The sequence below is a fragment of the Populus alba genome, chromosome 6 (assembly GCF_005239225.2).
Source record: "Populus alba chromosome 6, ASM523922v2, whole genome shotgun sequence".
Taxonomy (NCBI): domain Eukaryota; kingdom Viridiplantae; phylum Streptophyta; class Magnoliopsida; order Malpighiales; family Salicaceae; genus Populus; species Populus alba.
In genome coordinates this window covers 17,268,671-17,295,541 of record NC_133289.1, presented here as the reverse complement: position 1 = coordinate 17,295,541, position 26,871 = coordinate 17,268,671, and the positions used below count along the sequence as shown (strand labels likewise).

The window sequence follows — 26,871 nt, the reverse complement described above, 5'->3', positions numbered from 1 at the left end:
TAAAAAATGGTAGGGAGTTGACCGATTATTTATAGATTAAAGATGATTTGGGTGAAACTGAAAAATATTTATAATTTTATAGATTATTGAAAATTAAAAAATAGTAATTAAAAGGACAAGGACCAAAAAGAAAGGATAAATAAATTGTAGGGGCCGATTTGGATTCTTGAAGGGGCTAGCACTAGATTTGATGAAGAGAAAGAGACAAAGAAAGAAAAAAGAAAAGAAATGATTGCAATGCCAAACTAGAGGTGCGCTCATTAATGAGCCATCCCATCACGTAAGAGGTGTCAAGACCTTTCAAACATCATAGTATAAGAGGCGTCCCATTTGTGAAAGAGTTATACTAGAATGTGCTCGATCGACCTCTTTTTCTCTTCTCTTTTTTTTTGACGACTTTCTTTGTTCTCTCTCAACATTTAGGGATGAGAAACTAACAAAAAAGAACATTAAGTTCATAAACATCAGGGACCAACTATAGTATAAACTAAGAATTCAGGGACTAAAATGTAATTTTATGTACCTTTTCAACATTTAGATCTATTTTATTTTATTTTGTTTATTTTTATTTTTATTTTTTTAATTACAATTGAAAATTATATTTTATAAAATTAATCTTTAATATAATATAAAAAATTCCTTGATCCTTTGCACATGTGAGAGTATACAAGACAAAAAAAAAAAAAAAAATACTGACACATAAAACTACGCAAAGATAACTTTGTAGAATGAAGAATGTCATCCCTAATGTTATGTTATTTGAGGTAGTAAACAGTGCAGCACTGCTCTGTTTTTGTTGTTGCTGTAATTTCAAAGGACATGCCTCAAAGGAATTTTACATCCATGACTCATGTAGTTCTGCATAATCATAAACATGCCTGTTGAGTAGGAAACATGATAATCAACAAGATTACAATTCTGGAGCAATTATATCTCAGATTTCTTCGTCAAACTTATCGGACAACTTTCTTAATTCTAATAACTGGCTTAGCTTCTTCCAATTCTGCTGGATGTGGACTATTACTGCTAGCACAACCATTATTATTACAACTGCAGACTTTCTAAACTCAGAAGTACTCTCCGGGCTCACAAATTCTGGATCTTGGAATTTGGAGTCCAGAAAAGGATTGCTGATATGGTCGTAAAGATGCAGAACAAGCCTAATCAAGGTGAGCCCGATGTAGTGTGCTTTGTGCAGTGATTTAACATTTGTCTGCAACAAGAAGTTGCTGATAATCTGAGGAAGTAGAAAGAAATCTTGAACATCTCCTGCAAAATCTTTTAGGATTCTCATCCAAATTTGATGCACATGAATAGATCCTGTTTTATAGCCACCATTTTCAGGAGTAAACAGCATGTCTCGATGCCCATATACAGATAGCCATATAAGAACACCTGTGTGTACAGCCGAAGTACTTAGAAGGACCAGTTTATTGTGAGGAACCCAAAGATGTTTCATCTGGGAAGTACAAAGTGGTTTGTTCTGATATTTGTACACCGTCAGGAAAATCCTTGAAGTGAGCAGCAAAGAAACCAAAACAAGAAATCTTCCAGCATAGTCGAGGACTTTTGGCAACAGCTCGTACCAATCAAGATCATAAGAAGAAGATATGAAGAGAATTTCAGCACCACTGAGCACTGGAAGGCTATAACCAAGAACCTGAAGAGCAAGCATGACAAGAGATACATAAGGAATAACATTTGTTTGTTTCTTCATATAATGGAGTTGGATCCATGTCATTGCAATTACCCCACTAAGCAACAGAATTCGAAGAATCCCTTCAAATGTTCTTCGATAGGCCACAGTCAATGTACGGTTTTGATAACGAGGCAAGCTGACAGGGCCAAAATATAAGGGGTCATTTTGACCCATTCGATAGAGTGAGCGGTCCTGACAAGGAGTCTTGTTAGTCAGCAAGCTAACAGGGCCAAAATATAGGGGATCATCTCGACCCCTTTGGCTGGTGATGGTGATTTTGGTATGTTCCATGTTTCCAGAGGGGTACTGAATTTCAACTTCAATCAAACAATCTAGGCCCCGTTCTACACCAGTGCCTCCGACTGCAACCTTTCTGCAGCCAATAAGATGCATCTCACCAATAACTGGATCATATATACCTTCCAAGAACACCTGTGACATATTCCTGTAAGATATCATGGTAAATTCCCGAGTTTCTTCTTTCAATTCTCTGAAAACAAGATGTGTTGAGACATTCAGAAGCTGTCTGTTGGTGAAGGTGACATTAGCTGTTGTATTGAATGCAACCTCCTTTGAACCATCATCGTGGAAGTGTCCAATTAGTGGACCCAGCGAAAGTACCTCCATACGAATGGAGATACGTGTACCAAGACCATCAGGTAGCTGATCAGGGGCAATACAGCCATCAACGAGGAGCTCATCGGAGAGCGAATCAAGCTGAGCTCGTGATTCTGCTCCTTTTAGAGCTGGATACCTCGACAGAGAATGGCTGAGGGTAGTGAAACGCTGAGCTCGCTTTTTAAAGGAACTAGCCAGACTAAGCTTTGAGTAATTGTATGACAAGTAACGGGTACTATACGAATAGAATGGGTTCCTCAAATATGAAGGTTGCATCACTAAATCAAAAAGAAGATGATAGTTTGAGCTTACTCCATTTCTTATGTTAGATATGCTTCCGAACACTAAACTCCTCTGCTTGATCGACAATGCTCGAGGAAAATAGAGTGATATCCGTAAAGTGCATCTTTTGAGTTCTGAATCACCTCCAGTACGACAACCAATCATACAAAGTTTCCCGCTTGAAGGATTCCAGCTCCCCTCAGCATTGAAAACCAAGCCTGAAAGACCGGTCAGTGTTCGTACTAAATTTGGATCCATTTCTGCAGGAATTACTCTCAGCACCGCTGAAACTTCTGCACCATGACTGTCATTTGAAGTTGCTTGACTGCATTGGACATGTTGCAATATAAGCTTAATGTGTTTGTAACTCAAATTCACGTCCCCAATGTCCTTCCCAAATAAGACGGATGTCAATTTTCTGTCCTCTAAATAGCTTCCACTAAGTTTATAATCTGGAAAAACACTGAGAGCTTCCCACGAAACCTGATCGAGAACTGTACAGAACTCTGACCAAGTAAACTTTTGGACTCCATCTTCCATCACCTCATCATGAAAATATGGATATGGCTCACAAGTTGTTGACGCCTGCACCGTTGAGCTAAATTGATACATCGATTGATGGCCCAACTGAGAGGATATGTAGACTGTATCAAAGTACTTAGGACTCGCCTTTTCATTTAAGCTTTGCATTTCTCCATGGATTTCTCTATTTCGCAGACTGAAGGTCATAGGATAGCGAAGGACAAGTGAGATTTGATCAGTTTCTAGACCAAAGCGATTCGCGAAATCTGAAGGAACATAAATCCCGATGCCGCTAGTGACTGTTGACTTTCCCAGCAAACACAAGTTGCGTTCCCCTCCATTCTGTTCCTTCTCGGTATAAAGCCCCTCAAAGGCAAATGTAAGGGCAGATGTACCAGGTCTAATGAAATTTGGCTCTGGGTTGAAACCATGAACAAACGAGCTCTCTCTGGACATGCCGATCACCAAATATCCTCCAACACTAACCGTGTTTTGAAAATGCTGGATCGGGCTAACATCCTTGACCTCAAAAGACACCAAATTCAAGGCAGCGGGGAGAGAAGTAGTGCTGGTTGGCAAGCCACTGTCAAAAAATGGCATCAATGGCACCCCACCAGTTTTCTGCTCCCAGTCTCCGTTGCTGAAAGAGAGCCCTCCCATAAGTCTAAACTTTGTATCTTCATCAGTTTTCAGTTCAGAAGCTGACGACAGGAGAGAGCGGCACTGCTTTTCAGCTTCAGATAATCTGCTGTAAGTGAAAGTAACCGAAGGATCACTCAATGTACGGTACACGTCTTCATCAGGAACTGCGAAGCTAGCGATCATGAAAAACTCTAACAGGGCCAAAAGAAACAAAAGCAAATTCTGGATCTTCATCAAAAAGAAAAGAAAATACAGCAGAAATCAAGTTGCAGATAAATTAAATAGCAACCATGACCGATCTAGAAATCATACAAAAGTAAATAACAAAATCCCAGGAAAAAAGATACGAAAATCACAAATAACCTCAGTTTCACTTGATCTTAAACTGCAGAATATGGTAATGGGGCACTCGCAGGATCAAGGATATGTTTATTGAAGAAGTCAAAAGATAAAGCAACCGGTTGTAGCCAGTAGCAATGGTTGACTTTACAAAATGGCTTGCAAATATTTTTATCTTCTTCCAGAAAAACAGCCTTAAAGAAAGCACTGGGATGCAGAGCCAAATTGTCCCATGAAAGCGGAGAGGCTAAGTGGATATGTTGTGGAATCTTTTGTTACAAGGGACTCAGGATCCTTTGTAGTCAATGATCAAGCATAATTATTAGCATTGCAGATGATTTTGCCTGGAAAGAAATATCACACTTTGTGTTTCTGATTCACTGATTCAAAATAATATTTTTATTTTATTTTTGTAAAATTATTTTTTATATTAGCACATTTAAATTATCTAAAAATATAAAAAAATAATTTTAAATAAATTTTTGTAAATCTTTGAAAAACAAACGGCTCCTAAAAATGTAGTCAAAGTTATTAATATAAATCGGTTATCTAAAATTAATGATAAATTAGATTTAATAATAACAATATGGTCCATAAAGCTGTTGTTTGCTTTTTATTTCCAACAGAGAAACTGGTGACAGCAAGCTTTCATAGCTCAGTTGGTTAGAGCACCCGTTTAGTAAGCGGGAGGTCTTGAGTTCGACTCTCAATGAAAGCAGGAACCGCTGCTCTTCTTCACCCTATTTTTTTTTTCTATTTTAATGGGTAATGGTGAAGCTACCTCTCGAATGGACTTTTCGGATGCATGGAGGACAATTTGGGGGAGAACACAAGCAGCTTAAATTCTCGTCAGATGCCTATAAACTGAGTGAACAAGAGGGCCTGCAAATGGTTTTTTTTTTCTACAATTTCAAGCGACTAAATTAGTAAAACTTCTTATTTATTATTCGAATGTCATCCATCAAATAAATATGACACAAATCAAATTTGAACAAAGTTAGCAGATTTCAAAAACTGCAGCAAATCCCATTTGCGGCACAGCCTTCTCTCCCTAATTACAATAAGTTGCTGGGTTATGAACTCTAATGAAGAGGTTCAAGTGTGCTTGGGTCATACTCTCCTTTCTTGCTAAAAGGCATCAAGTGTTCATACAAGTGTTCATACACTCTCAGCAAAAAACAATGCATGACAAAAACACACGAACTCACAACATAGTTTCTTCATGTGGCAGATGAATCCTAAGTGGAAGGTTTCGACTAGAAAGATGTTAAAACTTAAAACTGCATAATATTAACATGGTTGGAGTGAAAAGGAACTAGGGCGTCCGAGCATTTAACTACTTTGGTTAAAAAAACTAGAACTATCAGGTACCATACTATACTAAGACCCTGTTTATTTGCTAGAAAATAATTTCATTTTGAAAAGTAAATTCTGGAAAAATAAAGTTGGAAAACATTTTCTGATGTTTTATTATGTCATGGAAAATAAATTAAAAAATAACTTATTAATGTTTTTTTTTTTCAAGTTTATTAAAATAATAAGAAACAAATCTTACAAATTAAAAAGTTGAATAAGAATGAAATTGAAAAAAAATATAATTTCATAAATTATCTCAAATAAAATAAATAATAATCAAAATAATAGAGATCAAATCTAAAAAATAAAAAAAATAAAAAATAATGAAATTAAAATAATAATAATTAACATTTTATAAATTATTTCAAATAAAATAAGCAATAATAAAAAAAATGAGGATCAAATTTGATAAATAAAAAATTTCAATAAAAAAATGATAAGGGAAAAACAAATAATAATTATAAAAATAAGGACCAAAGTTAATATAAAAATTAAATTTTAAGAGATGAAATTAAAAAATAAATATTCAAAACAATATATATATAAAATTTAAGGACCAAATTTGATATAATCAGCAAATAATATAACACTTCTAAATTTTTCACAACTTCCGGAAAGTGTTTCCCGCCCAAATTTATCAGGAAAACACTTTTTTAAAATCAAGTTAAATTTTTCTTTAACTGAAAAAGCATTTTCTATTAATCAATTTTTTTTAATAATAAACAAACACAAGAAAATTTAGAAAATAATTTTTCAAAAACTATTTTATAGGAAACAAACATCGCCTAATAATAGGTTTGTAATCCACCCACACAGATAGCTGTACTCTCACTTCATGTTTCTTTTCTTTTTAACTTTGCCTTGGGCATTTCATTTAAACTACAGTTTACCAGATATATTTCAAATCATACAGTTTTTATAATGTCAGAATGTTAATATCAAGTCTGCACCAGCCTAAAAAGCTTTGCCATACCCATCCTTGGCAGACTTCAGCCTATCAAAATTATCACTACCAAACTTATCCCAGATACTCAATACGTTACAAACCATAACTTACTCTCCCAAAGGCATCATCTCCCCCATAAGACACTGATCTTGGACCTTTAATTTTATGGGAGGGCGATGGTAAAAGATGAAATTTTATTGAGGAAGGAAGGGTACAAAGCTACAGAGCTTTTCAATCGCTTAGCGCATCTGCTCAAGAGACATCTCTGAAAACAGCTGTGGCAAAACACCATAAGAAGCCAGAAAAAAATGCCAGCTGCTTGTCCTGAAATATTCTAGAATCTAGAGTTCCTCTCACACCACACATGCCAAAACATTGGCAAAGAAATTATACATCTCCACAAAGCTTTTACCTCCCTTAGAATTAATAAAACCCTCAGACCTGATCAGAATAAACTCCAAGTTTTGTGCAAAACTAAACCCTAAAAGAGACAAAAATGAAAGCTTGCACATTATTTGAACTACAGGAAAGGAATGCACAACCAGTAGCTCAGAGGTGTCGGACTAAGCAACCATGATTTGGATGAATTTTTTTAAAAAAGCAGGCTATTTATAGGGGAAGTTTAGGATGCCAGCGTAAGAGCACACATAAAGACAGCTAGGCAGTACGCAGCAGGCACAAACAATATTCTCACATTTAAGTAAAGCCCAAATATAAAAGCAATCCATGAACTCCACATGGATGTCAGAATAAAGAAGGGTGTATGTGGGCAACATTGAATAACTCTTCCCAAATAACTACATGATGAAAAAGTGAAGCTAGAATTTATCATCCAGTTTTAAGAAACTGGCACTTTAAATTAATATATTTTTGCCAAAGTTAATTTAATAAAATTATTTTATAATCCTGGCTGATCAAGAAGAAAAGGTAGCACACTGCAAGAACAAAGACACCGAGGAGCGACCGCTAAGGAGCTGTTCCAGTTGTTTCGTACATAGGCATATAGGCAGCTAATCTTCCAATGGCAGTAGATCAGTCAAGGGTGATCTCAGTCATGGGATCAAGGCCAAGAAAGATGGAGGTTCAATGGGATCCATTCTCTTTGATTGCCCTTATTTGTCTATTGACTTGATGCTCTTCATCTCAAACAAAAGAGTTCACTATTATTAAACAAAATTATAAAGGCAAAGTAAGATAAAAATTACAAAACTCTTGCTCAATGTTTTAATGTTGACTTGGTAAATGTTTTATTAATCCAACTTTCTATCGTTGCTCCCATCTGAATCTATGTAACTGATTTTGGCTCTCTGAACTCAGAAATAAAAAGAACTAATGAAATCATAATAGCTTGGGATCTACCAACAGCACTTGTAAAAACAGGTAGTGCAACACTTAATGATAAAAAATAGAACATGCATAGAAATGTTGATTTGGGGGCATGCAATCAAGTGAATACAAGGGTATATTAGTCCCAACATATCAATAGTCTATTAACCAACCTTTTGTCTAGGTTGCACCAATGACCTTAGTAAATTTCAGCCCAGTAACGGTATCACTATTGAACTTAATACATCCGGATCATCAATAAACTACAAACCATGAACAGAAATCTGCCAGCAACACTTGTGTTATATAACACATTATAATGAAAAACACAATGCACAGAGCAAGTTTGATTTAAAATCAAACAATCAAGGTAAATACAAGAAAATACCAGTCAACATATCAATACTTTATGTTCACAACAATGAACTGTAAGCAAATTAATTAGGAAGAACAAAGAATCACCTCATAAAGGAGGCCCTATGCCCTCATACACATTCAACAATTAGTTCCTACCAAGCGGAAGGGATCTGCAACTATATGTCTCCTTGAATTTTTTCTTCTGTGATGAAGTAAATATGGATGTATATACCTCCTTAGTGGCATTAGCTGGTACCATATCTGCCGCCTTAAACCGCTTCAAACCACCATTACTAACCCCTTTCACATTCTCAACCTTCCCATTTCCTTTCACTTTCCCAGCCAACTTATCCACTCCCTTAACATCAACAATCCCATGCTTTTGACCACTCAACCGTGAAGACACCACGCCCTGACCTGCAAACTCCTCTCCATTATCCTCCACTTCCCCATTCTTCACCTTCCTTTTCTTCTCCTTCACCTTCAATCTATCCCCCTCCATTCTCTCCCTTAAAACCACCACCTCTTCCTCACTCCCATTTATCACAATCTTATCACACTCCTCAAACTCCTTATAACAAACCAAACATGCTGACGACTTCACCTCCTTCAATGCCTTAGCACTCAAAACATGCCCACAAGTCTTTAAACAAAAAAACTTATACTTCCCATTAAACTCTAACCCCGTTACTGGACATTGAAATCGGGCATTACCCAACCCCTCACCTGGAACCACCTCTAACTGTATGTTAATCATATCTTTCAAACCTTTTATATAACCAAACTCTTTAGGCAATTTTTTACCAATCAACGCCTCAACTAAAGCTTCCTTATTAAACATATTACCGAGGCGATCAATTACGCAAGGTTGCGTCAAGGGCTCATTTGAAAGTGAGCAATTAAGCCATTTCGATAGGCGTTGCTCATGTGGATCTACTTTATCAGGCTTTTTTTCAGCATACATGTTGAGATAGCAGTCCCTGGACTCTGCCCCCGTGGCACCGCCATCGCCACCGCCGCCAGAAAGCCGGGTTTGTAAAATTAGCGTGGAGAGGGGGGTGATTTGGGGATTTGGTAAAACAGAGGAGTCTTTTAAAGGTTTTCCATTAAGGGTGAAGTAGAAAGAAGAGGGGTTTTGGCTGTTGGGTAAAAGAGAGAGCTTGAGATTGTGGAGGGTTAGGGTTTGAGTTGGGTCCAGAGTTAGGGTATGGGTTTTGAATTGGGGATTTTGGGATTGGATGAAAATTTGATGGCTTTTTGTGTGCATTTTGGGAGATGAGGTGACTAAGGATTTTGGGATTTCTAGGGTTTTTATTTTGATGATTTTGGGAAGAGAGCGAGGGAGATTTGATCCAGAAAAGGTCAAACGGGGATTTTATTCGATAATCGGAGTCACCGACAAGATTATCGTCGAGCAACTTAAGGACATGTCGTTTACAAAACTGCTGTCTTCCAGGTTAGATTTGACGGGCTGCCGTTCATTGGGCCTATGTTTTTCTTTTCTGAGTAGTTACTGGACTTACTTGGCTTGTTCTAAATGGGCTTTCTAGCTTCTTTTTATCCTTCTCCAAAGCAGTCCATGATCTTAAATTGGGCCAATCCCTTGACTTTTGAAACATCTGATAAATAAATAAAAACTTAAGAATTTATTCGAAGAAATTGAAATATTTTTCTTGTTTATATGGTTATATTGCATTTTACCTATGAAATGTTTTAGAACATAAGATTTTTATAGGTTGTTTAAGTAGCCATGGACAACACCGATTAATTACGGGTAACATTCTTCCTTAACAAGTACTATCTCATTTTATTATTATTATTATTATTATTAATGTTGGAAGATTTTGTTTAAGAAGAAGGTTAATGGATATATTTGAATTTAAATTAAAAGCGAATTTCATTAATTTTTTAGGTAATGGTTTTCATACGTATATATAGAGATTCACATGGTTTCCTAATTAATTTCATAGATAAATGCTTGGAATTATAAAGGGTAGATGCCTAGATTTCAAATTCTGTAAGTAGAGTATATTTTCGTACAGTACAAAATAGAATGATCACATTGCTGTGGCAATGTTAATTTGAATATGATATTTGTCCCGTGTTGATTTTATACCAAATTTACAATTGGTGACTTCCATGTCCAAAAGAAAGAAAAAGAGAGAGCATAATTGCTATAAAAAATTTCATGAAAGGTTTTTTTTTTTTTAATTAGCACAATAAATTAAAAATATTAACATAATATAAAAAAATTGGTGAAATAATACTTCTTGTATATGCTATAATTGAGAAACACATTAAAACTTATATATATATATATATATATGAAATGAGTAAAAAAGAGGAAAAAAAAAATTTCGAAAGCACATTAAATTACGACACCACTTACTATAAAAAAATATAAATAAGATGAATGTAACAACATCAATAAACATCACCAACGATGACTCAAGTGGGCAACATTTCCTACCAAAATCAAGTGAGCCACCCATCATCTTTGGATGGTAAATGTGATCCACTCGAGTAATTGTTGGTGACTTTTCTTTATGTTGTTGAATTGATCTCATTAAGATATTTTTGATGATGCAAGTGGTGTCATAATTAAAATTTTGATGTATCTCTAAGACTTTTTTTTCTCTCCTCTTTTCTCTCTCTTGCTCATTTTATATTTTTTATTTATAAAAAACTGCTATTTTAAATAGCAATAAGCTATAAATATCATATTTGTCCATCATAATTTGCATAAAAAAATGTTATTTTAAAAAATTATTCTATGTTATTTCATTTTTTGAAAATGCTAATAATCCAAAATAGCAATAAAATAATGGATGAAAAGTGTGGTCCGAGAAGATACAAATAATTCCATCTTTATGGTAGCTGGGGCGGGGACAAGCAGCCTCTCAACTGTCCGTCCTCCAATTAATTTTCAAATTTCTTATGTTTCAAAATATATTGACCATCTAGCTACCACCCTTCCAAGAAGAGATGACGGCCATCTACCACCCTTCCAACCATCCTTATAATAAGAGATGATGGCCGTCTGCCACCCTTCCAAGATTTGTGGTTCTCCTCTGAGCTGCTAGAGCCGGTGGTTCACCCTTCACCAGTGAAGACAACGTCTTCTTCTAGCAACCCCATGCTCATCTGCCACGGTCTTCGTTTTCACTCCTTTTTTTCTTTCCAATTTCAAAAATATAGTTTCACAACAAAATATCTTGGATCGTGGAAACCATGCAGCAGCTGTTTGCTAAACTGAAGCTATTCCTTCTTTCTAGAAGCATAGTAAGATCCGTTTTTTTATTAAAAAAAAAGAGAAGAAAAAGCATCTAGAATTGATGTTTTGTTTCCGAACGGAGTGCTTCAGTCAGGGAGACTCGGCTCAAAATCTATATAATTTTATAGTTTATTTAAAATAAATAAAAAAAAGTAATTAAAAGGTGAATTAGTTCTTTGTTTCTTATATTTAATAAATTTAATTCTCAACAATGCTCCTAGTACCATCAAAACTTATAATAAAACCAATATAAAATAATAAAAAAGCCATTGAGTGAAAGTTTTATTAGTTTTGTCTTTAAAAACATCAAAATAATTAAACTATTCCAAAAATAAAAATACCCCTAAGTAGTAGTAATTAGATTATTTTATTCTAGGATTAAATTAAAAAAAATTGCTACACAAAAAAGCTGAAATGATCAATCTAACCCTGTATAATTTGTAAAAAATAATTATGTCATTGTAAAAAGACTATCTTATTGAATACGGTACCTAATTCAATTTTTTTCAATGATAATTTTATAATTACACTATTATAATAAATAATAAAATGAGTCAACAATAACTTTTTTAGTAGAATTTTTTTTTTAATTTAATGATACAAAGTCATCTCCAGCACCATCCTGTCTTAAAGGAACACATTAATATATAAAAGTAAAGAAGTTAACAATTTGTGAAGATCTGTAATGATATGGAGATGCAAATTCCGCATGATTTGTTTATTTACAACAAAATTTACCATTGATCAATATCTCATCAATTGTAGGCTAATTTAGACTAATTTGCTAGGTAAAGATGATATTGAAAGGAGGGAACCAAAATGAAAAGGATGGGAATAGGTGGCCTTTCTATTTTTTTGGGAAATATCTATTCTGCTCTTAAAAACCCAATTTATTGGGAGTAATTTAGTACTCATCATTTAAAAGGGGGCAATTATTTCTTTTTGTTTAATAATATAAATGAAAAAACTCTTGTACCCTAGACTCACTTCTTTTAAAGATAACGTTAAGAGATGTTTTTATCTTTTTTGTTTTTGATGAACAATTAAATGAGTCACACGCCCTTCGGAGATGATTTTCTGTGCCTTACATTCAAGAGCTTTTTTGTATTTGTATTCATGTATTTTTTTTTTTTTAGTTTAACGTGGGTGTCGGGCCAACTTGCGCGTACCTCGACTAATCCCACAGGTCCTGAAGTTAACGATCATGTAAACCTCCAGTGGCCATCATATAAACAACCTAGGGCTCGAACCTGAGACCACAAAGGGAGCAAACCTCTTGGTCTCAAGCTCATTGTACTCATGTATTTTTTAAATTATAGGGTTGGTGTAAGGGCAATTGTATAATTTAGTATATACAAAAATTATTAAAAAAATTATTATCATGTGGATAACCCTCGCGCTCTTGGGCAACGAGTGCAGAGCTCTTCAGTGGTCAAGCATTGTCTTCTGTAGTAGTATTTTATAGTTTATTTAAAATAACAAAAATACCCTTAAATAGTAGTAATTAGATTATTTTTTTAAGGGTTAAATTAAAAAAAAAAAATTACTATACAAAAAAGCTGAAATTATCAATCTAACCTTGTATAATTGTAAAAAATAATTGTATCATAGTGAAAAGACTATCTTATTCAATATGGTACCTAATTCAATTTTTTTCACTTATAATTTTATAATTACATTATTATAATAAATAGTAATATGAGTCAACAATAACTTTTTTAGTAGAATTTGTTTTTTTCTTTTAATTTAATGATACAAAGTCATCTACACCATCCTGTATTAAAGGAACACATTAATATATAAAAGTAAAGAAGTTAACAATTTGTGAAGATTTGTAATGATATGGAGATGCAAATTCCGCATGATTTGTTTATTTACAAAAAAATTTACCATTGATCAATATCTCATCAATTGTAGGCTAATTTATACTAATTTGCTAGGTAAAAATGATATTGATAGGAGGGAACCAAAATGAAAAGGATGGGGATAGGTGGCCTTTCTATTTTTTTGTGAAATATCTATTCTGCTCTTAAAAACCCAACTTATTGGGAGTAATTTAGTACTTTTATAGTGGTTTATTTATTATAATTTAAAAGGGGACAATTATTTCTTTTTGTTTAATAATATACAATGAAAAAACTCTTGTACCCTAGACTCACTTCTTTTAAAGATAACGTTAAGAGATGTTTTTATATTTTTTTGTTTTTAATGAACAATTAAATGAGTCACACGCCCTTCAAAAAGATGATTTTCTATGCCTTACATTCATGAGCTTTTTTGTATTTGTACTCATGTATTTTTTAAATTATAGGGTTGGCGTAAGGGTAATTGTATAATTTAGTATATATAAAAATGATTAAAAAAATTGTTGTCGTGTGGATAGCCCTCGTGCCCTTGGAGCAACGAGTGCGGGGCTCTTCAGTGATCAAGCATCGCCTTATGCAGCAGTGTTTGAATTATCTTGGCGTCGCCTCCTTAGATAGGTGACGTGTGTGGCCAAAAGCCGTTGAGTTTGGCTTCAATGATCATTTTTTTCTTTATCTTTCCTCTCCCCTCCCTCGAAATTCATGCTTGTCATTTAAAATTTCAAGGTAGGCTCCGTTTATTTGCAGAAAAGTTGTTTTCTTTTGGAAAGTGAATTCTGGAGAAAGTGCATTCATGGAAAGTAAATTATTTTTCAATGTTTGGTAGTGTTATAGAAAATGAATTGGAAAATACTTTCTAGTGGTTATATTATGGAAAATGAACTGAAAAATAATTTATTAATTAATTAATTTTTTTTTCAAGTTTATCTAATATATATAAAATATTTAATATAAATATTTAATCACTTACAATAAAAGAATGAAATCTAAAAAGTATAATGATGAATTTTTTTTTTATTATATTCTATATTCATACATAGCGTATTTTATAAAATATAACTATATATGTCATATCATATTATAGAGAAATAACCTTGTGAAATATTTCTTAAATAAAACCTATTAATATATTTTTTGTGGTTTTAAAAGCTTAAAATAAGTTTTTTTTTTTTTTTTTCATATGAAGAAAGCCAAATTAGTTTATGGTAAGAGTTATATATTTGGGTTTTTTTTTTTGTATGAAGAATTTTTTAAAAGATAATAGATACAAAAATATTTTGATGGGTTTTTTTGAATAAATATTTTTTTTTTTAATACGGGTAAAGGCAATTATCCCTTTAATATCCCTTTAATATATATCAAATAAGCATCGAGAAATAAATATAAATATCTAACATCAAACATAGTTATGCATAAATATTAAGTTTTGATGTCATATACATACATATTAGTTCAAATTATAAACATAAACATGCTAGACCAAATTAAACAAGTAAACATATTTGTCAAATAACAAACATAGTCTGAACCCAAATTTTGAACATAGTCAAACCATCTTAGCAAGCAGGCCGATAGTAGTGTTGGTTCATAAAATTTTGAACCCAATTTTTCTTCAAATTAGCATTTTTTGCCATAAATGCTTTTGCTAACATTTCATTTTGGACCAAGTGATCAAATGCATCCCCGAGAGTGATCTTATCAAAGCCTTCAATTTCATCACTTTTGTATACAACGCATTAACATCAAGTTGATTTTTGCTGAGGCTTTGAATTGCAAATGCTACATCTCCAATCTGTTTAGACAACTTTTCAACACCATCATCTTCATACATGCGATTTCTCTTTCTATGTTGCTTCTTTTGTGTACTAGAGGAAGATGTCTCTTTTCCCTTAGAAGTTTCTTCATATTCCCCTTCATTTTCAATTGAAATTGATTGCTCTTCAGTGTTCTCTTTGAAGTTGACATCAACATATGATTTGGAATAATTTCCGGTTGCCATGTCTTTTCCAACAACAATTGTCATTGCCTTATACATATCAAGTTTTTTGTTGAGATACTTGTCATGATTGGGATGTACCTGTTTATAAAGTTTAGAATATGTAATTTTTTAGTTCATTGTATAACATTTTAGAAACAAAAGTAAATATAAAAATTACAAAGAGTATAAATATTTATCATACCTTTACTTCTTCATCATATATATCTTTCGAAACTGTAATTATCTTCGAACAATCATCCTAGCCAAAGCCACTTTTATTTTTAAGTTTGGTTATTATTCCCCATTCTTTTTTTACAGTCTTGAGATGATTATCCACATGCTTATGCTCGCATTGCACATTGAACTTTTGACTAATTTTTGTAGCCATCTTAACAAAATATTCTGCTTTAAAGGTGGAAGAAGGTCTGCTTCCTTTAAATGCCTCCCCAGTTAATATCTCAAGTAACATGTGAGATATAGGCTTAGACCATGTGAAGTGCTTGCCATTGCATTTTTCATTCTGCGTGGAACTCATTTTTATATAAAAAAAGTTATAAATCTATACAAAATAAAATCATACAATATTTAGATTTAATAAATTTCATATAAAAACTACAATTAATAATTAAAAGAGAAATTATAATAAAGTTAACATCTACTCCAAATACATAACAAAAATAATACAAACTCAAGCATGACATAATAAAAACAAACACATATAATTAACACTCAATTACTAGTTTCTTTGAGTGTTATAATCATTCCATATTGTTAATGCAATCATTTCTCCTTTTGTTATCCACTCCCTATTCTCTTCCCTTTCCTCTCGTTGACTTAAGTTGATTGTTTGTCTAATTGGTTCATTATTCGAACATATTTCTTCCATAAGAAAGTCATAAGGATCAACTTCTATTATGTGATTATGAATAATACAACATGCAAGCACAACATCTACTTGTGTTTCATAAGACCAAAAAGATTTTCCATCAATTGATCTAAAACAACTCTTCAAAATACCAAACCCTCGCTCAATAGCGGTTCTCAATGAAGAGTGTCGAAGATTAAATAGCTCCCTTTTCATTTTCTAGTGTACGTTCTGTAAACTCATTCAAGTGATATCAAACTCCACGAAAAGGAGAAATGATTTCTTTTCGAATACCGTAACCAACATCACTAAGATAATATTTCCCTACAAATTAAAAAAAATAAAACATATTACTATCTTTATCTAAAAGACATTTTATATGTTTATTGTATATAATACATACTTTATTATATACCTTCTGGAATTTTTAGACCACTAGGTCTTGATAATGCATCACCTAAAACCTGTGAATCATGTGCACTTCTTTCCCAGCCAACTAAAACATATATAAACTTAAAATCAAAAGTTATAGCTGTTAAAGTATTTTGTGTTGTTTTTTCTTTTTGAACTTGAAACTTTCCTTGAATCTCAACAAGAACGTGTGTGAATTATCTTGGTGTTGCCTCCTTAGATAGGTGACGCGTGTGGCCAAAAGCTGTTGAGTTTCGCTTTAATGACCATTTTTTTTTCTTCTTTCCTCTCCCTTCCCTCGAAATTCACACTTTTCATTTAAAATTTCAAGGTAATCTTTTTAGTTGAGGATATTTGAGTATCAATCTTCATTCTTTTGATTTATAATTTTTATCCTTGGCTCTTTTGTGAGTTTTTGATTTGTTTTCAATTTTATACTTCAATAATTTTTTTTTCAAATTTGATCCTGATTTTTTTTCTTGCCTCTTTTGTAAACTTCTCATTTGTTTTTAATTTTATCATTTAATCAAAAAAAATTATTTGTTGTTTTTTCTTTAAGATTTTAGCTCTTTTGTTGAATTAATGCGCGAAGGTGTGCCAATGAGAACACTGATGGGATCTCAGCAACATGTATATGCAGTGGCAGCATGTGTAGGTATAGGTAGATTCACCAGCAATACATAACGGCTGTGTGCGAACATTGGGTGCATATTCAACACAACTTCAGACTTGGATAGAGGGTTGTCTAAGATGTGCAAAAATACAACCATGTTGGCAGAAAGGGTTTAGCTAACTGGCTTGATGGTCCATGAGGTGACAAACCAAGATAACTTACAGTATGGGTAGTTGAAGATAATATTTTGCAGTTACTGTTTTTAGCCAAATTGTCCAGTTTTGATAGACTTATCTAGAGGGCAGTTTTCTATGAAACTTATGTATTTTTTTTTTGTAATAAAAGATGGCCAAAATTATGTAGCATATAAGAGAATTGTGCATGGCATACACATAGTTTTGTGTATCCTTTGTTTTGGTATTAATAAAGGGTGAGAGCCTTTTCCTATAAATTGTGTTTATGATTTTGATTTCTAATACTTGTGTTATTGTTATTTGTCTATTACTTGAAAGAGTTTGGGGAAAGTCTTTTGAGTGTGTGAAACACCTTAGTATATGGGCTAAACACGAGTTGAAATTGTGAGGTGGGTTGAGTTTAGTGTGGGACTAGATTGCTATATTGTGAGTAAGATTGTGTCGAGAAATTTATCCTTGTGTCAAGTGGTATCAGAGCACGGTCCATTCTGTTTGAGAAAATTATTGGCTTGTGGATTAATGCCATTTGGTATGCAAACAATTCAAGAGAGCCTCACTCATCTAAAAAATGTTCTAGGTCCCATGGCTGAAAACAAAGACCAATCTATAAATGAAAGGCTTGCGTATGTAGTAAAAATGATAAAAAGGGCTGCTAGTCAGTATATGGATGTTACAGTTGATGTAAATTGTAAAATGCAAGTTTTTGAGGATGAGATTGTTGTTCTAAAGAAGGCTACTGCCAATTGTAAACATCCTTGGGGCTGGTGGCTCGTCCAAATCAAAACTGCAAAAGCCAAAGTCATTTGGTGGTACAAGAAGTTCAAAGGAATTGAAAAATTTCCTTTAGGACATGGAACAATACTTCGATGTGGTGAAAATTGGGGTTGACAAACAAGTGAACATCATAAAAATGTACTTGTTAAGTGATGTGCAGTTGTGGTGGAGAACTCGGATCAAAGAAGATCTAAACATAAGGCATTCTAAGATTGAGACTTTGGATCATTTAAAACAAGAACTGAAGGAACACTTCTTACCAAACAACTTATCTTGGCTGACGAGAAAGGATTTGAATAAGCTAAAGTAGGACCGGTCCAATCATTGAGGGATTACATTAAAGAATTTAGTTCTTTGATCTTGGGCATAAAGAACATATCTGAAGAAGATTGGTTATTTAAATTTATGTCAGGTTTGTAACCTTGGGCTCAAGCTGAATTGCAAAGGTAGAAAGTTAAAGATTTGTCTTTTGATATTATTGTCGCAGATTGTTTAGTTGATTTTAAGACAATGACACGAGATAGACTATTCTTGTCTCTTTGAGATTTAATACCAGGGATAAGAGGGTTGAAAAAAAGAGTAAGAAAAATAAGCTTGGTAGGGGTAGATTCAAGCTTTTGATTGATAAGAGTCAAGCTAAGAAAGCATATGTGCCGACGAAAGAAACCAAATTGAATGCCGAATATTTCATATGTGGAGGGTTGTATTATACTAAGGAATGTCCAAAAAGGGAAAAATTAAATGCCATTCTAGTCAAAGACTGTGAACATGAAGAGACAATCACACATATCAAACCTAATATATGTGTTGAACTGTTTGGTTGCATAATTGGGGGATTCAGTGGATGAATTTATCCTTACCGACACTAATTTGATGTGTTTGGATGCTTTGTAACAGGGATAATTAGGTGTTGTGGATACTCTAATGTATGTAAAAATTAGAGTGAATGACAAGGAAAGTATTGCCGTGTTAGATTCGGGTGCTATGAACACCTTTGTTGCTGACAAGTTAGTGGCGTAACTAGGTCTGCGATTGAGTAATAGTCAAACAACAATAAAGATAGTGAATGCAAAGGCACGATGGATAATAAGAACTACTTATGGTGTGCCATTAATATTGGAAAAGTGGTAAGGGAAGTATGATTTATTGGTTATGACCTTTAATGATTTTGATGTGATTCTTGACCTTGATTTTTTACAAAAAACTAAGATTATGTTGATGCTGTATTTAGAAGGGATTTTAATTGCTAGTGAAACATGCCCTATTTTTATTCCTTGTTATAAGACTTTGGTGGTTGAAAGCAAGAAGGATAATAACAACATGATTTTGGCCATCACGATCATCAAAGCCTTGAAAAAGGACATCGAAGTATTTCTAGCAATAACAATAGGTGAGGATTCTGGACATAGTATGCAAGTGTCGAATGTCATTTCTAGAGTATTGAAGGAGTTTGAAGATGTTATATCACTTAATTTGCAGAAGAAGCTTCCACCAAGAAAGGTTGTTGATCACCGAATTGACCTTATACTTGGGGCAACACTACTGTCGCAACCCTTATATCGCATGTCTCCTAGAGATTTTGATGAATTGAGAAGACAATTAGAGGAATTGATAGACACTGGGTTTGTTCAGCCGTTTAAAGCTCCGTAGGTGCTCCTATCTTGTTTCAAAAGAAGGTTGATGATAGTCTTCAAATGTGTATAGATTATCGTGCACTAAACAAGGTGACGATAAAGAACAAGTATCTGGTGCACGAAACTGGATTTGAGGTCTGATTGTTGGTAAGTTGGAACTATTGAGGGGGATGAGCACAAGATGACTTGTGTGACAAGGTATAAATCATAAGCATTTTTTTTTGTTATGCCATTTGGCTTAACTAATACTCCAGCTACGTTTTGTAAGTTGATGAACGATGTGCTATATGAGTTTCTGGATGACTTTATTGTCATGTATTTAGATGACATTGTAGTGTTTAGTAAAAGCATAGATGATCGATCATATGGTGCATCTATCCAAGGTTCTGTCTCGACTAAGGGAGCATGGGTTATTCATCAATAAGGAAAAATATGAGTTCACAAGTGCTGAAATTATGTTCCTAGAACATATGGTAGGTATGGACCAAGTGAGAATGAATTCGAAAAAAGATACAAGCCATATTGGAATGGACAACCCCTATGACGGTGTTTGATTTACAATCCTTTTTGGGATTGGCAAATTACTATCATTGATTTATTAAGGGTTATAGCAAAGTGGCGGCCCCTCTTTCTGATTTGTTGAAGAAGAATTGGAAGTGATATTGGTTTGATGGATGCCAACGTGCATTCAAAAAGCTGAAGAGGAATGTTACATCAACGCTGATGTTAAAGCTGTCTGATTTTGAGAGACCATTTTTTATCATTTTGTATGTTTATTTTTTTTTTTTAATTTTATCTTTCAATTGAAGATTGAGTTTTAAGGTTTTTAAAATTTATCGTTTCTATAAATAAATTGGGTCACGAGCTTAATGGATTAACATGAGTTATTATTGTTTTCTTAGTTTTTTTTTCATTATTTAATATTACTTTTTTCCATTAAACATTACATTTTTTTCTTTAAAACATGATTAAATCACTTGAACATTATTTGTCTTAGCTCAATTTTTTTTTGTTCAACCAGCGGTGACATAGCTAGTTATGGATTATGCCAATTTTGCATAACTACTAACTAACTCAATCCATTGCAAAAACGACTTTGAATTTTTCTTTTTGATAGGTTTCGTGTTATGGTTTTCGTGATAAAGACATTTTCCTTACAAATAATAATAAATAAATTTTATTTTATTAATTTTCTTCGCAGATAAAAATTTTCAACACTGAGAACAGAAGTTGTCATAGTAATGACAAAGTTGGAAATTAAATGCCCACATGGCACTCTTTGAACAATCTAATCAACTTTTTTGGATCGAGTACGACGAGTAGCTGCCATGCCAAAACGTGGCTGCCCTTCTTATATATACACCATCAAAACCAAGCCACACATTCATCACTCTCTTACCTTCATCGCTCTTTCTGCAGAGGAAGAGACTGCAGTTGGTTTAGTTACCAGCTACTATACTTTCTTTTCTTTTGTTGCTTTTGTTGTTGGAGCAAAAAATAATGGCTGGGACTGGAATGTTTTCTGAAATTTTGGATGGTGATGCGTACAAGTACTACTCTGATGGAGAATGGAAGAAGTCTTCTTCTGGCAAAACTGTTGCTATTGTCAACCCAACTACAAGAAAGACTCAGTACAAGGTTCAAGGTATAGTTGATTGGATTTAGATCACTCCCATATCGCTGTTCTTTGGATAACATGCATAATCAGTTTTTTTTTTCTTTTTGAGAAATGTTCCCAGGAGTAATTCCATGGTGCATGAAAGAATGTGCATGTATGACACTACTCCACCGTAGTCATGCCTAATAATTATTTGGGGATAGAGAGATTCCTTAATGATGAAGCATGTTTTATATTCATGCAATTACCTCTATTTATGAACTGAGAGTATGAAAAAAAAAATCAATTTTATATATGTAAGAAACTTGTTCAAGCAAGAGATGTATAGTTAAGAATTAGGAAATTTGATCTTGGGACTGTTGATTTTTCTTTTGGCATGGTTTGAAATGACGGGAAGAGGGGAGAACTGCAATTTTTTTTTTTTTTTTTCCTGATCCACCGGAAAAATTTAGTTTACGTATAAAATTTGTTATGGTTCTGAAACAGCTTGTACACAGGAAGAGGTTAACAAAGTGATGGAATCAGCCAAAAGCGCACAAAAAGCATGGGCTAAAACTCCACTATGGAAGAGAGCAGAGCTTCTTCACAAGGCAGCTGCTATCCTGAAAGAGCACAAAGCCCCAATTGCTGAGTGCTTGATAAAAGAAATTGCAAAACCAGCTAAAGATTCAGTAACTGAGGTATATAATTAGTTTTCTCCATTTTCACATTTGAACTTGACCATGCAAATTAATGATAAAAGGGAGTGATTCATCTGATTTTCTTATTTGATTCGTTGAAGGTTGTGAGGTCAGGAGATCTTATTTCCTACACTGCTGAAGAAGGGGTTAGAATTCTAGGAGAGGGAAAATTCTTGGTCTCCGACAGCTTTCCTGGGAATGACAGAACCAAGTACTGCCTGACGTCTAAGGTATAATTCTCAGCTCACATATCTTCTTTTCTTACTACCTGTATAATTTATGATTATGACTTGTGAGGGTGAGTATAAGGACCAAGAAAAGGTAAAGGAAAGTTGACTCCCATATCTTTTAAAAGTATTTATATCATCGGTGAACAGAAAATGCAGGGGAAAAGTTTGTTTCATGATGTCAACATAACTAACATTTTGATTAAAATCTTACAAGGTGGAGAAGAGTTCAAGTATAATTAAGAACAGAAATTGTCATAAATGATTATGATGTAAGAATATCTGCATGAACGCAACATTACTCACCGGAATTAGAACCCGATGGATCAATCCATATGTATTTGGGAGTAGCCACAGTTAGGGAGTTCGTTTAGATAGATATTGGTGTCATTTGTCTGCTACTGTTACATTAAATAGATAATGGATGGGAGAAATTAACTAAAAGCCAATAGTTTGGAACTGTATTCTAAAAGTTGTAACAGAGATGGTTCTCATGGTTTTTTTCTTCACTAAAATATTGTTTGTCTTCGTTCTCCTGCTGCTAATGCTAGTTTTCTGTGTCTTTTTTCATTTCATTACTCTGTCACCATTGATTTATCTGTCACCACTAGCTTTATCGACTCTTAAGGTTCTATCGATTATCCTATTCTACATACCCAATAAACTTCTTCAGATTCTACTTCGATATAGATTAACCAATGGCATCATGATAGGCTGAGGTTGAAGGGGGCAGCTGTTGACTGTTGTAGTTCACTCTCCATCCATTCAATCATTTTTCAAGGAAATGAATGAAAATAGTAGATAATAATTAGAATTCTTAAAATAACTTTCCACGGCATAGTTAAATGAGATGCACGAAGGACAGGGAACCAGATGGTATCAATATTTTTAAATTCATTGCTGTTGGATGTGTTATAACCCATGTATGATGCCCCGTTCCAGATCCATATACAGCAATCCAACTTTCTTTTCATGACCAGTAAGAAACTTTTTTCCTGAAGAGATGTCTTTCCATAACTTTCACCAGTATAATTGTCTTCAAAATTATTCATATTGGTTAGCTAATTCGATAACACTAAAATCACAGATTCCACTCGGAGTGGTTCTAGCCATTCCACCCTTTAACTATCCTGTCAACTTAGCTGTCTCAAAGATTGGTCCTGCATTGATTGCTGGAAACTCCCTCGTGCTCAAGCCTCCAACTCAGGTACATGAATATCTCTTTTATCTTACTCCTTATAATGTTTTTCATCAAATTTAAGGATCCTTATGTTGGTTGACTTGAGGTTGTGCCTAAAAATAATGATTCAATTGTATGCATTTGGAGGACCTGCTTTTTTAGAGGGTTTTACATGAGGACATAAAACAGAAACTCTTTTCAAACACAGGAAAAGTATAGCAAATATGCATCTAATATTTCCTCTTATTTTAATCATAGAGGAAGGGTTGATCCTCTTAGTCTCACCTTTGAATTTTCTTTCAGGGTGCTGTCTCTTGCCTGCATATGGTACACTGTTTTCACTTGGCTGGTTTTCCCAAAGGCCTAATCAGCTGTGTCACCGGGAAAGGGTCTGAGATTGGTGACTTTCTTACTATGCATCCTGGTGTGAACTGTATAAGGTGATCTTTCATTTATCTTCTTTTGAAACTTCATTACCTCCTTCCTTGTACTTGTTTGATGCATAACGTGGTGTGTAAATCCAAAGTTGCATTATTTTTCCTCAGCTTCACTGGTGGAGACACGGGCATTGCAATTTCAAAGAAGGCAGGCATGATCCCTCTTCAGATGGAATTGGGAGGAAAAGATGCCTGCATAGTGCTTGAAGATGCTGACCTAGATTTGGTAGCAGCAAACATAATAAAAGGAGGCTTTTCTTACAGGTATGGGAATTTTCTATAAATCTCATTAAGGTTGCATTTAGCATGGGGATGATGAAAATGTAGAAATTGTCATATTGTTTCGTAAAGCCAAAAATGGATGCTTGTGTCGATGTGTTACACATCTTCAAGATAGTGAAAATATCTTCTATCTACATTTGATGAGGAAATTTCTGTGTCAATAGGCTGGCTAGATATAGATGCATCTAAATCATGCTAATTATTTTCTTTAACGAGGATAAACTGGAAGCATATCAAAGATGTTGGTGAGAACTCGTTGAGATAACTTCACTGCCAATTTTTCGAAGGAGCACAATGCAATAACGGTGGCTAGAATTTCACTATATTTGAAGCCAGTTTCTGGACTCTGGCCAATGAAATCATTTCTTTCATTTTTCTATGAACACATTACATAGACATCTTATTATATGACATGTTGATTTACATGTGATCTAGATATATTTAACACAACTCGAACCGCTCTTTAGTATGCCATCTTAAGTAATCTATCTGTTTCTGTCTCCATCCTTGTTTTGTGATTAATACAATGTGTATATCTTTTCTGCCTCATCTATAACAGTGGTCAAAGATGCACTGCAATTAAGGTTGTCTTGGTGATGGAATCCGTTGCTGATGCTCTGGTTGAAAAGGTGAAAGCAAGAGTTGCAAAATTAAGAGTTGGGCCACCAGAGAATGACTGTGATATCACCCCTGTAGTCACAGAGTCATCGGCCAATTTCATCGAAGGACTGGTAATGGACGCCAAAGAAAAAGGAGCAACTTTCTGCCAGCAGTACAAGAGAGAGGGTAACCTCATCTGGCCCTTGTTGTTAGATAATGTGAGGCCTGATATGAGGATTGCATGGGAAGAACCATTTGGACCAATTTTGCCAGTAGTAAGGATCAGTTCTGTGGAAGAAGGAATTCACCATTGCAATGCTAGCAATTTCGGACTCCAGGTATAGCTCATCTTCCTTCACAACATTTCTGTTTTAGTTAAAGCTGAAGCCTCTCAATTGGATTAACTTCCACCACCCTCTCCATATTTGATATCAATGCTTGTTTCTGGTTCACAGGGTTGCGTATTTACAAAGGACATCAACAGAGCCATGTTGATCAGCGATGCAATGGAAACTGGGACGGTTCAGATCAACTCGGCACCAGCTCGTGGACCAGATCATTTCCCTTTCCAGGTGAACCAAAATTTTCTGAAAATGCTACAGATTATGTCACTTAATTACTTAGATTTTGCTTCGTGGCATTACCCTGAGGACTAACAACAGCATTGTTGACAGGGTTTGAAGGATAGTGGTATTGGATCCCAAGGCATCACCAACAGCATTAACATGATGACCAAAGTCAAGACCACAGTTATCAACTTACCAAGCCCTTCTTACACCATGGGTTAGTGTTATCTGCAAGGGAACCAGTAATCGCTACTACATCCTTAGCTGATTAGTAATATTCGAGGGAGAGTTATCTTTTTCTACTACATCCTTATTAATTCATATCTAAGAGCATGATGCGGAATAAAGATGCATAAATCAACTGCACAATTGGCTGCTGCCAGACGGCTAGTCGTTGCGCGGCTGTTGTAAAACGTGGGCTCTAGCACTGTGCTCCTATTTTCCGATTTTGCTGAAAATGTTTCAACAAGACTTGATAAATAGACGAATGGGAGTTGTATTTGTTGCTATAGTATTTATTTGAAGCATGGTAGTGTTAACAATTGCAGATGAACCTGTTTGCACTCGCTTGTTAATTTCTGAACTCATTGTAAAGCGATCGAGAGGAACAGTATTCTGTTGTGAACATGAACACAGGTTGCTAATTAAGCTGAAACAAGTGCATAAGGTTGGCCTTGTAAGCTGCCTGGAATTGAGAAGAATTTGGGGAGCCCGTTAGCCTGCTCGTCTCTCAAATGAAGATGCTTGTGTTGATCATTTTGTTCTCCACCTGGTCTTCGTCTTGTTTGGCCGTAGCCTTTCGACATTTTTTTGTTTCTTCTGGCTCTTCAGGATCCTCCATTAGAAGTAGAATCTGAAGAGTATAAGCAAAGAGAGGCAAGGGAACTGCGGCTGCAAGGAATTTTTAATAAATCACATGATGCAGATGAAAGCATCCGAATTACGATTCCCTGCTTGTTCCTCATTGTTTAATGCCACATTACAGCCTTGAGGATTGGCCTAAGCCTTCACACACAATTCATCGGTAACATTTTTACCGACGACCTCATCGACAGAATATGTCTATTAGAATATTAATCATATGAAAAAAATTCACGTTATTATACCATTGCAACTTTTCAAAAATCTATATGTTCTGTCGGCAATACGATCGTAATATACCAATGAATTCTGTCGGTATATGCCGACCATATTGCCGACAAAATTATTCCAAAATCTTGATTTGAAATCTTACATCATGAGCTTTTAATTAATTTAAATAAAAAATAAAAATATTTTAAGAAATCTTGATTTGAAAATTTCAATTTAAATATTTTTCTCTAATTTCTTATCTCCTTAAATTTCATTAATGATTAACTTTTACTTTTTATTTTTTTTTATAAGAACAAATGACATAAAGGACTTATATAGCTTTATAATTTTCACATTTGTTATAATATAATTAGTTAATAACTACCTATTTTTCACGTAAAAAAAATAATATAATAAACACCCTTAGAATCTCAATAAACTAATTTCTCAACTCAAAACACAATTAAATCAGTAAAAAAGCACAAAATCAAACCAAAAAAATCTTTTTCATCCTT

The 26,871-nt window shown here is 34.1% G+C and overlaps 3 protein-coding genes and 1 non-coding gene across 6 annotated transcripts; 2 read left to right on the top strand and 2 right to left on the bottom strand.

The window, feature by feature from the left end:
• Positions 1–934: 934 nt before the first annotated feature.
• LOC118043744 (uncharacterized) lies at positions 935–3,997 on the bottom strand. The gene has a single exon (XM_035051809.1). The coding sequence runs from the start codon at positions 3,995–3,997 to the stop codon at positions 935–937; it is 3,063 nt and encodes a 1,020-aa protein (XP_034907700.1).
• A 749-nt stretch (positions 3,998–4,746) lies between these two features.
• Positions 4,747–4,820, top strand: TRNAT-AGU (transfer RNA threonine (anticodon AGU)). The gene has a single exon. It is a non-coding gene; the product is annotated as a tRNA-Thr (tRNA).
• A 2,249-nt stretch (positions 4,821–7,069) lies between these two features.
• On the bottom strand, positions 7,070–9,466 carry LOC118043796 (uncharacterized). 2 transcript variants are annotated; one of them, XM_035051870.2, is made up of 2 exons: positions 8,193–9,466; positions 7,070–7,564 (listed from the first exon to the last, which is right to left on the bottom strand). In XM_035051870.2, exon 1 carries the CDS (start codon positions 9,352–9,354, stop codon positions 8,233–8,235), a length of 1,122 nt encoding a protein of 373 aa, XP_034907761.1. In that variant the 5' UTR covers positions 9,355–9,466; the 3' UTR covers positions 7,070–7,564; positions 8,193–8,232. The 2 variants fall into 2 exon arrangements, with proteins under 2 accessions (XP_034907761.1, XP_034907760.1); XM_035051869.2 differs by having other exon boundaries at positions 7,070–7,540.
• Positions 9,467–21,068: 11,602 nt separating this feature from the next.
• LOC118043798 (NADP-dependent glyceraldehyde-3-phosphate dehydrogenase) lies at positions 21,069–25,838 on the top strand. Of its 2 annotated transcripts, none has more exons than XM_035051871.2 (9): positions 21,069–21,340; positions 21,800–21,993; positions 22,095–22,223; positions 23,308–23,427; positions 23,704–23,840; positions 23,946–24,101; positions 24,679–25,057; positions 25,175–25,291; positions 25,394–25,838. In XM_035051871.2, exons 1-9 carry the CDS (start codon positions 21,196–21,198, stop codon positions 25,505–25,507), a joined length of 1,491 nt encoding a protein of 496 aa, XP_034907762.1. In that variant the 5' UTR covers positions 21,069–21,195; the 3' UTR covers positions 25,508–25,838. The 2 variants fall into 2 exon arrangements, with proteins under 2 accessions (XP_034907762.1, XP_073265941.1); XM_073409840.1 differs by having other exon boundaries at positions 21,207–21,340; positions 21,811–21,993.
• Positions 25,839–26,871: the final 1,033 nt, after the last annotated feature.